Source organism: Carya illinoinensis, chromosome 7 (assembly GCF_018687715.1).
Source record: "Carya illinoinensis cultivar Pawnee chromosome 7, C.illinoinensisPawnee_v1, whole genome shotgun sequence".
Taxonomy (NCBI): Eukaryota; Viridiplantae; Streptophyta; class Magnoliopsida; order Fagales; family Juglandaceae; genus Carya; species Carya illinoinensis.
Genome location: NC_056758.1, coordinates 2,345,243 through 2,357,197, shown reverse-complemented (window position 1 = coordinate 2,357,197; position 11,955 = coordinate 2,345,243). Strand labels below are relative to the sequence as shown.

The window sequence follows — 11,955 nt, the reverse complement described above, 5'->3', positions numbered from 1 at the left end:
TGTATTAAGAGATATGATGTAACCCACACATGATAGATTGACAATATATCAAAGACACTTATTCATAAAAGGTCCTATTTATCTTGTTGTAATGCACCAATTAAGGGATCAATCCTTGATGGAATATGCGGACACCATATACTTGGGCAGGATGACCATGTCTATTAACTTTGTTGTAAATTATTTAGTTGTCGATCTAGTTCAAGACTCAAGGCAACTAGTCAATGAAGGAAGACTGCAAAAGAATTTTGTTTTAAACTTCAATGTCGTCAGACACTTTCGGTGATTAAAATATATATATATATATACTAGTGGTTAAAGTTCCCGAACCAGAAACTTGGGCTGCTTCTGCGTTGAATATTCCAAGACCAAATACTGGTCCACTCCTCCCGCGTGCACGTCAAAATCCCTCTATACCGAAGATAGAGAATCCACTTGCTACTTTGTCTTATATGTTGGATTCTTATAAAAATCAATGATAATTTACAGGTCTAGAACTTTTGTCTTTCTATAAAAAGTAAATAAGGATTACTCTTAAATATATTATTATTATTATTTTACCCTACCGACCACCAACACACCAAGTCTATAAAGATTAAAAAAAAATCTCTACTTGGCAATATTCATTGGTCATTGATTTTATTAAATCATTTTTTTTATCAGTTTTTTTTTTTTTAATGTTGAGCCATGCTCCGCGAAAAAGAACTGCTGCCAGCGTTTTGGTTCAAATCTAGGTAACAGGCTAAAAAGAAAGAGAGAAAAAAAATTGAGAGAGATTAGAGAAATGAGAAAGTTTTATACTTATACAATTAATGAGAAGGAAAAAAACAAAAAGAGAACTTATTAATTTTGTTTCACATGGACGGCTGTACTTAAAAAATTAATACTGTTCATTTTATACGGATTTAACACACAAAAAATAAAAATTCACTATTTATTATTATAACAACTCCATACACATTTATTTTAAAAGAGAGATATATATAAAATAAAAGAAATGATTTTATCATTGGGCAGTGTCGGGGCCCAGTCTCCATTATTGCATGGTCCTACTAATTAAATTCCAAAGTACAAGAGTACCTTACACCTCTCTAGTCTTCATAAAGTCGTCATAACACCTCTCAACTGTCCACCCAAGTCTCAAAAGTCTTTGCTGGTTTCCTTTCCATCTTTTCAGCTTCCCTGAAGCAAATAAATGATCCAGGCGCCTAGGCAAGACCTGGAAGCTAGCTTGCTTAATTTGTTAACTTCTGATCAGCCATACTAATCAGAATTAACTTCTGAGATGCATCCACCAATAAAAAAGAATATAGATGAATAATCTTAAGATCATTTATCCATTTTCTTGTTGAACATAAATTTATATAAGTAACTTCCTTCTTAAAATTTTAGTGATTAATTCTTCTTTCTTATGAAAAAATGTTTTCAGATATTATAAGTTAATTTGATACTTATACATGTAACAGACGTTTGTGAATATACTCTTTGTGCTAAATGCACTTCTCTATCATCCACTAATAAAAAAATCATCCCAATTCAGCTCTTGTGATTGTTGTGAAAAAGAAGGAAAGACGCAAGGCAAGATTATCGAACTCCATATCTCCATTTTAGAAGTTGAAAGTTATGTCAATTACGTCACATGCTTTTGGCAACTTTTAATTTACTTTTGTGGCATGAGTTAATATATGATCCACCAATAATGTTCCTTTAATTTACCACTGTTTGTACGGCCACTCATCATATATAAAGGGCAAATTTCATGACCTTCCATTCATCCTTGTAAGAAAGAAAATTGATCTTTCACCTTTGATGTTTGTGGGAAGGCAGACATGTGTATTTGTATTCCACCTAGATTGTGCTTTCTTGATTACCATTGCTTATCAAAATAGTTGTAGAAATCAAACATTACAGTCATGAGGATGGCTTAAAGGCCGATAAAGAATGTCGACAAAACTACGTAATATTATCCTGATTGAAACTTGAAATAAGTAGTGGTACTGTACATAAAAAATGTCTTTTGCATGTTAAAAGAACTTTGATTTTAATGGCCTTCTATAAATTAGTACTGATCTTTCTCAAATCATTTGACGTGAATATATATAATAATCATCTGATCAATCTTAATTAGTTATGTAGTTTATTTTTTCTGCCTTCTGTTTTTCCCCAAAGCCAGGCCCAAATACTAGAATTCTTAGCTTTTATCTATGACGAATTAAATCTCATCCACTTTCTTCCCAAAAAAAAAAAAAAAATAAATAAAGTTTAAAGATATTATGAAAAGTTGATTAATAATCAGATATCATTAATTACTTCATACGTTTTTCTAAAAAAAGAAATTCTTGCAAAAAACATTAATATTCCTTTTTAGCAAGTCAATCACCGTTAATTTGGGTAAGTGGGTTTAAGATCAATTGACAAGTTGGATTTGCAATCGCTTTGGGGTTTTGTATTGTTTTTTGTCCTTTTTCTATTTTGATGTTGAGTTGTTTGGGAAGACATTTAGGAAAGGTTTGGGGTTAAGAGATATAAAATTTTCATATAATTTCATCTAATTTTATTTTTAAATATAATTTAAATATAAAATTTTCAAACTAATTATTACAAATTTTCTATATTTTCAAATAAAAAATAAAAAAATAATTCTAATTTTTTCAAATTTTTAAATAAAAATAATATTATAAAACTATATATTACAATATTTTAAATTTATAATATATTTTATTCAACTTTTTCTTTATTCTTTTCTAAAATTTTAAAAAGATTTATTTCAAACTATCTCATTATTATTTATAAACTATCTAATTATTATTTATAAAATTTTTATTTAATCTGATTTCTTAAACTTGATAATTATTAAAGTATATGCAAAGAAATAAAGTATGCTTATTATTGTCAAGCTCGGAATTGATTGATATTTTCTCTCATTTACAGCAACATACAATTTATTCACAACCACTCACAACTTCATAGTAAAATATATTTAGTTATTTTTAAATGTAAACGCATCAATTTAAAACGGAAGTGAAAAGCAATTTTAAAAAATATATTGTTTTATTACGGTGTTGTTGTTAAATAATTGTTATTTCATCATTTCTATTTAGCTGGAATCAAACAGATGGAGTGATAATGAAGAAATGTATGCAGATTTTATTATATATGAGGCTAAGCATATTTTTATCCTTTTTGGGAAAAATTAAAAATAAATAATAATAATCTGAAAGGGTTACAATACGTACAGTGCATGCATTCCATTAAAACTGCTCAATTAAATATCAATGCTTTAAGTGGTAGGTTCTAGGTAGAAGGATAAGAACGTACACACGTACCAACTGATCAATGCTAGAGTAATTGAAGACACTCCGTAAAAGCAGCTCCGTGTTCCCCTCCATGTTCTCGATCGGCTTCACACGTTCTCAATAAGAGAATATATTCCTTCTTCTTTACAGCTGTATATTCTTTGTATATTTAATACAAATAATATTTGTACTATTATATAAATGTCGCATAGTGTTTAAAAATAATAATAATTAATACAAGATTTAATAAAAAAAAAAAAACTAATTTTTTAATCATAAATTTTATTTTATTTTTAAATAATTACATGATATTTATATATTTTACGATTGTACATATAGTAATAGTATATTAATACCTTGTGCATTGCTGTGTAATGTGAATATTAATCAGAATCATTTTCTTGTATCCTTACAATCAAAGTGCTCATCCTCCACACCCCTCAACTACTCTTTCTTTTTTTTTTTTTTTTTTGAAAGGATCTACTCTTTCTTTTCATATAGCATCAGTAAGTTTTGAGCCCATCTTACTTACCTTTCTGATTCGAAGCAGATCGATCGGCTTGGAAGCCAATATCAGATCAGATCAATTATTTTTGGGTGAGTATTAATTTCTTGCGGCTCAATTAGTTATTTCATTCGTAGACTCATGTTTTCTCTTATACATTCTTCTTCTATATTCATGATCTAATTTCATGATTACCATCCATTTAGTATCCTTGCAAGAAATTTGTTTGTATTCCACCCACAATATTAATGTGCTTCCTTGATTACCGTTGATTGTCAAAATAGCTGTAGTAATCAAGCATGACTTAAGGCCGATAATGAATGTCGACAAAACATGATGTTTTTATGCCTATTGGGAAAAATACATGCAAAATCTTGAAAGGCTAGCAGCTACTACATTAATTAATTATTAAAAGGAAAAAAAAAAATTTTGAGAACCATAAAAGATCACTTATCCGCAAGAAATCCAAAAAAAGAAGAAGCTAATCTATGAACTATACTACTAACGAATATATACCTCTGATCAAATTATATATCCAGGCGAAACTAATTGGAAGCTAGCTAGCTAGCTTTGTTAACTTCTGATCAGCCTAAATTATCAGAATTATTTTCTTTTTCCCCTTTCGAGGTGAGTATTATCTGGACCCAATATTCGAATTTGGAGATGATCATGAAATGTTCAAATTAATTAATATATCCATCTAGATTAATTGACCGTATTTTTCCGGCTGTATACTAAATATATATATATATATATATTTATATATGACGAACATGAACTTACTGTATAATTAAATATAGTGATCAGGGAGCAATGGAGCTTCAACATTTCAGCCACCCACATCCCTTGTTGTTGAATGATGATGGATTACTAGAAGATGATGAAAATTATACTCATAAATGTGATTTCTGTTGGGAAAGACTATCATTTGGTACTCCTTGTTACACATGTAAAGAAGGGTGCAAGTATTTCTGCATACATAAATCATGTGCCGATTTACCCCACCAGTTGCAGCACCCATCCCACCCCAAACATGATCCACTTACTCTTAGTGAAAGAAAATGGGACAAAGAAAATCAACAATGTAACAATTGTGGAAGAGATCTAGCGTGGTGGTGGGCATACAGGTACACTTGTTCTCGTTGTGAGTTCTATCTTTGTATTAAATGTGTTTCGCTTTCACTCACCACAAAAGTTGATATTCACGACCACCCATTGACCCTTATGCAGAAATTATCCCAATTCTTTTGTGATCATTGTGAGAAAGAAGGGAATGACATGTTTTACTTTTGTACTACCTGTTCGTTTACGATCCACCCAAAATGTACTCTTTTACCATTGGTTATACGACCACTCACTAAAAAGGCCGAGATTCACGACCATTCATTGACCCTTGCAAGAAAATTGAATTCATTCACTTGCGATGCTTGTGGGAAGGAAGGTAGGAGCATGTTTTACTTTTGTGTCATCTGTTCATTTGTGTTCCATCTAGATTGTGCTTCCTTACCATTGGTTGTCAAAGTTATACGGCACGAACACCCTCTCAAATGTTGTCAAAGTTATTCTCTTCCATCCGTTAGTCCATCCAGCCATAGTGTTTGTCAACTATGTGTTAACATGGTGGACACAGACTACATGGTCTATCATTGCTCAACTTGTGATTTTGTTGCCCATCTTCATTGTGCTACAGGCAAGGAAGAGAGAGATGAGACATTTGTATCAAAGTATAAAGATGAAGAATCTATTGAGTCATCGACAAGCATGTTGGAACATGAAGAACTCGGGATTGATGAATCCACAGACATATTGACATACGTTGTTAAAAAGTTCAAACTAGGAGTAGATGGGATTGAAATAGCTGCAGAAATCAAAAATTTTAGTCATGAGCATGACTTAAAACTCACTGACGAGTTTGGGATCAACGAAAAGTGTGATGCATGTACGCAATACATCTTTACTCTATATTATGCTTGTGCTCAGTGTAGGTTCTTTCTTCACAAATCTTGTGTTGAATTAAGACGGAGAATGAGATATCCAATCCATCGGCACCCTCTTATGCTCCTCCCCAAGGCAACTTATGGTTATGATGGTACTTTTGGATGTGATGCTTGTGACTGTTCTTGTGATGGCTTCACTTATAATTGTGAAGAATGCAAATTTGACCTTGATGTTCAGTGCAGTTTACTCCCATATAAATTTACACATGATAGTCACAAACACCGACTTATTCTTTCTAGGTCACAAGAAGGCAGAAAGTGTAATAATTGTGATTCAAATGAAAAAATCCTATTCTACTGTGCTGATTGTGAATTCGCATTGGACTTCCAGTGTTTAACACTACCGCATACAGTATGGTATGAACAACATGAACATCTCTTCACTCTTTGTTATGCTCCAGAAGATGATTCGGATGAATATTATTGTGATATTTGTGAAGAAAAACGAGACCCAAGATTTTGGTTCTACTATTGTGCAGATTGCCTTTATCTTGCTCATCTGAAATGTATTCTTGGAGAATTCCCAAACGAGAAATATGGGAATTGATAACCATCAACATCCTTGTGCTTTTGTTGAGAAGACTTTTGTTGATAGCCGTGATTGGTTTTAGGTTTGTGCTTATCCTATAGTAGAAGATTTAGCTTGCGAATGTGCCGAGTCTAAATTCATAGTTCACACATGGTGCTTATGCTAAATGGGAACAAGTACGGGATAGTTACGTTTTTCATTACTTGGGCTTTTATTTAAACTGAATAGCTCTGCAAGTTAATTACTTTTTTCTACTGTCTACCATATTGTAATAATAGGAGCAAGAACTGTTTCAATTAGACTACTCGTGCATACCTTTCTTGTTTAACATAGAGATTGGCTTTGATAGTTACTTTTTTGTTGGTTTAATTATTTAATGGTTAATTTTTCCTTCTTTTTCTTTTACAAAATGTAGTAATTGTATTTAAAGAATTACTTTATATTTATGAATGAAGATGTAACGTCAACAGGAGGATCAGGAGATCAAGGTGATTAGCGTTGGAAAGTGATCCTCCATGTAGGGCATTAATTTGAGATAAGTTACAATATATGCTGAAACTCAATATTTATGGGGCATTAATTGTTCAAGTATTTCCACAAGTCCTCAAATTAAGGAATAGCTTAATCAACGTTACATTAATTAAACTAATTAAAGAAAAATCACAAGCTGGCGTTTTGTCTGGCACATGACTTACCTTCAAATAACAAACATAAGTGTTTGAAACATCACAGCTTATTATTACCGTGGATTCTATTTCAATGGTGTGTTATTTTAGATGTGTCTAAAAAAGACTTGCAAATAAATTTTTTCATTTCGAGAAATAAAAATCTAATGGTCTAATTTTCAAACTTAGAATCAAAATGTTATCTAAATAAAATTAAATTATTTGAATGATTATTATTAAATTAATATAATCAAAGAAAATGTTATGTAAACTAGTAATATAAATCATCAACGGTAAGGATGATATTTAATTAGTTTTAATTATAATCCAAGTTACTTCGAACTTTCCTTGCTTGGGCTTTTATTTAAATTGAATGGCCTCACGAGCTTAAGGCCACGTTTGGATATGGAAATAATTTCATCTCATTTTATTATTATAATGTTCTCAAATTTCCTTACAAAATATATATAATAAACAATTCAATTTTTTTAAACACCAAAACAATAATAATATTCAAAATAATATTCTAATAAATATTTTATTTAACTTTCAACTAAAATCATCTTATGTGATCTCACTATTCAAACTACATCTAATTCTTTTATTCTTTTTCTAATAAGCACACATTTTATTAATCTAAATAATATATATATATTAATATACAAAAAATTCTACTCATCATCTCTATGCAACACACTACACATAATCTTTTTTTAAACTTTTTATTTGTTTTTCAATTAACAAGTATGTGGTGTAGGGATGATGAGTAAAAGAACTCAATTAGTTTGACAAAAATAAAACCGAAAAAGATAAAAAAAAAATAAAATAGATGCGATGTGGCGTGTGGAAGGATGACTAACATAGCTCTATATATACGAGGGGTTGGGCCTCCAACAAACATCTCATTATTGAAGATTTATCACCCATAGTTGTTGCAGAATAAAACCGATCACAATATTGCCGTACAAGGCTTTGTTCCATTTGTTGGTTTGTGTGTGAAGCCCGGTTTTAGAGTTAGAAATAGGGTTATAACCTATTCAATTTATGGCGTATTTTATATTCGAATCGTACACATTGGTTTTGAGAAATGAAGAATCCAAACTAGACCGATTCACCCCTAAAACTGGTACTTCCGATTTTACTTATTCCGGTCCAATTTTACTCGTTTTCCTAATGAACTAGTAAGGTTGGTCACTTAGGAAGCCAAGCCTGGAGCAACAAACTGATAAATTAAAAAACATTGTCTAAATATAAAAAAAGATATGCAACAAAAAATAAGAATTATAATAAAACTATTATATTATACGTATATTATTTATAAGAATAATATTATCATATGTGTTAGTGATAATATGATGGTTACATAAATATAAATTTAAAATATTTTATGTTATATTAATTTTATGTTATAAAATTAAAATTTATATATTATATCCAATGTTATAATAAGATTTATGAGATTAATTTTTATTTTATATTATATAAAATTTTATATTAATTTTATGTTATTAGATTATTATACATGAATTTTAAGATTTTATAATTTCATTTTATATTAATTAAAAAATTAGCATGTAATATATATAACATAAATAAATCATATAAAAAATTATTTATATATAATAAAAATAATATCTATATATATATATATATATATATGAACCGATCTGGCCCAGCGTAAAAAAAAAAAAAAAAAAAAAAAAACACCAAAATCAGAACTAGACCAATTTGGAACTGATTTAAACCGGTTTTGAATAAATAAAACTGGTATCGGACCGAACTGGTTTTGCATCGGATAGAATACATCGGTTCGGTCTAGTTTGGGTCGGTTTAATGGTTTTTATTTTCAACCCTAGCTAGAAAATGTAAAGCAGAGAGTTCACTTGACTGTCGCTCAACAGTTGGCTCAAGCTAATCCCAGAAAGATTGTTCACTCGACCTGGCGCTAGAGCAAAGCTTAGTCAGAGAGCTCACTAGAGATTCACGCAATAGTGGGCTGGAGCAAAGGAAAATCCTAGTGTTTGCTCGACACTCCCCTCAAGCGAATGTTGCACAAATTTTTCGCTTGCAATATGCTCGACACTCTACTCAAGTGAATAACCATATTTTTCCCGCCTTAGGGTTTCTCATGCCAGTCTATAAATATGGATGTTATTTTTTAGGTTTTGTATTAGAGGAAGTAGATTAAACTAAAAGAGGCAAGAGGTGTGTAAAGCATATTTGAGAGTGAAAAAAGCCCTAGAGAGAGAGAGTTGAGATTGTGTGAGAAGAGTGGAGCTCTTGTAAATCAGTGAGTGTTGTAATCTCGTTTGAAATAAAATTTCCTATAGTTTTGTTTACGTAGTCACGTTGCCAAACTACGTAAAATACTGTGTCGTGTGTGTGCTTGATTATTGTGTTTCCGCATTATTGTTTCATTGTCTGTCTCAATATCGTTGTGTGTGTGGGTGTGGTTGCTCTGGTATTTACCAAAACACCATTTTTCTAACGAAGGAAATTATGAAAATATATACAATGACAAAAATCATATAGTATAACGCTTGCAAGAATTATTAATTAAAAGGTAAATATTCAAGATATAATCAAGATACCATTACAAAAGATTCGACTTATAATACTACCATAATATTATCAGACTTAGAATAGTAAGAAAACATGATGATTTTATTATGGAAGTGAAATATATCAATATACTCTAATATCTTCCCTTGAAAGCGACAAGATTGTTCTCAAAGGTGATCATAGATGCAAAATGTCTTGTTGAAAATGATGACATACAAAATGACAATCTATCTCGCTATATTTGGCATATTCATGGAATACATGGTTATGATCCATTTGTACGAGAGTAAAAAGTTCTTACTCTTTGTAATACTTATAATGGATTCTAATTGAAATATTGACTAGTCTTTTTAGAGTATAATCTATAAAAATATGATTAGGCCTTCCATTGATGTGCCATAAATGGTATTAGAGTTTATTTCAACCATAAATATTGTGGGACTTGAGTCATGTCATCTATGATGGAATGGCCCGACGCAGATGTCAATAATTTAAGGATAGAAGATTGTGATAACTCATTTTGAATAAGTATAGTGGTGTTTGAGATATTGTATTGTTTAAAAATGAGTAGTTCTTATTCTTTATAATGATTATGTGCATTTTTACCATTGATTGTATGGCAACCCATCATACAAGCTGGAATTATTGACCCTTGCGCCACAATTTTTTATCTCACTCACTTGCAATCCTTGTGGGAATGAAATCAATGATAGTTCCAACCCACAAAAATCCGTGATTAACTTGTGAAGAAAATTTTTCTTTTCTCGTGAGTTGCTCCACCAAATGCCAGCCAAAAATGAGTTATGATCATTTTTTTTTTCATTCTCGCATTTTCTTTCCTCTATAAATGTGGAGCTCTCAAATGGAGTTATACATATAAGAAACAAGACAAGAAAAGAGAAAAGAAGAGAGAAAGAGATAGAAGAGAGTTGAGAGAGTTGAGTAATCCATCTCCTCTGTTTTTGTTTCCCACTAATTTATTATTGAAGTTCTACATGTAGACATTGGTAATTGCAGAACCACGTTAAATTTGTTGTACAAGTGCATGTGCTTGATAACCTCAACAAGGCAGGTTTTACTTTTGTATAATTTGTTCCTTTGTGCTTCAGCTACTTGTGAATTGAATTCTTAGGAGGTAACATAATTGCAATTGATTCTTACAAAGAAAAAAAAAATTCAAATGTGAGAATTTTGGAAAATTAGATGATATTTTCTCTCATTTATTTGAAGAGAAGTGATACAACAACAATTTCTTCACATCCCATTCACAATTTCATAGTAAAATATTGTTATTTTGTCATTTATGTTTATCGTCTAGATTGCATAAAATTATAAGTCATTATTCTTAATTAGTTTCTTCCCAAACCCCGGCCTTAGCCTTACTAATTAATTATTTCCAGCAACTCACAATTCTTCATAGACTATCTAATATTTACTCGATCATGTCGAGCTAGGGTGTTTATGCCTTATAACTCTATCAATCATTAATAAAGATGAGTAATTTAGGTTGATCACAGTGCGAACAAAGAAGTAAAAAAATGTGCTTAATTGCCTTCAATCAAACCTTAAGAAGTTAATCCATTCAAAAGATGTGCTTTGTGAATTGTTATTACATGACAAACATAAGTCCCCAATAACTCGCACATATATCTTTTAATGCCATATTTACTTTCGTTTTATAACAAGATATCTTTCAATTAAAAAGTGATATTTATGTTAGCATTTTAATAATATTACAAATATGAAAAATAAAAAAAGCGAAAACCCAATGGTGGCTTAGAATCGGGCCACCAACGGTTGACCCTCGCAAGCCACTTGGTGGCCTGGATTCTACAATCAGGCTACCAAGAAGGTGGCTTCATGAGAGCCACTATGGCGGCCCAGATGTTGCTGGCCTAATCTAGGCCACCACAAAGTGCCACCCAAGGCTTAGATTACCATAGGTTGCAACAGCTAGCCAAGGGTGGCTTTGTGAGCCACAATCCTGGTCTATAATTGTGGTGGACACGAGTGAGGCCATGCACCGGTAAGAGAGACCCTATATATCCACGGGTAATGTCCAAATCTTGTCTACCAGCCTTCCAAGGTTTATGTTTTAAGGCCTTCACTTTACAATTTGTGCACGCTATCTATCATCATCACATGCACATAATCATATACAATATTCTAATTCAATGCATATATGACCATACAGTTTCAATATTATTTTCTTCCATGAGACGAAAGAGTGAAAAAAGAAGAAGAAGCTTTACTCCAAGCGAAAGGAAAGTATACAAAAAGAAAAGAAAAGAAAAAACAAAAGGCATATTTCTTTGTACACAAAGCCTTTTCCTTCTCCAAATGTCTATATTTTTATTCCTATAGTACTTTCCGTGGTCGATTAGACAACAAATGATGCTTC

General features: G+C 31.2%; 1 protein-coding gene across 4 annotated transcripts; it reads left to right on the top strand.

Moving 5' to 3' along the window:
* Nucleotides 1–3,772: 3,772 nt before the first annotated feature.
* LOC122317308 lies at nt 3,773–6,679 on the top strand. 4 transcript variants are annotated; one of them, XM_043134314.1, is made up of 3 exons: nt 3,773–3,893; nt 4,602–4,928; nt 5,032–6,679. In XM_043134314.1, the coding sequence occupies exon 3, from the start codon at nt 5,080–5,082 to the stop codon at nt 6,343–6,345; it is 1,266 nt and encodes a 421-aa protein (XP_042990248.1). In that variant the 5' UTR covers nt 3,773–3,893; nt 4,602–4,928; nt 5,032–5,079; the 3' UTR covers nt 6,346–6,679. The 4 variants fall into 4 exon arrangements, with proteins under 4 accessions (XP_042990248.1, XP_042990247.1, XP_042990246.1 ...); XM_043134313.1 differs by having other exon boundaries at nt 4,602–5,242; nt 5,492–6,679; XM_043134312.1 differs by having other exon boundaries at nt 4,602–6,155; nt 6,278–6,679.
* The last annotated feature ends 5,276 nt before the right edge of the window (nt 6,680–11,955 follow it).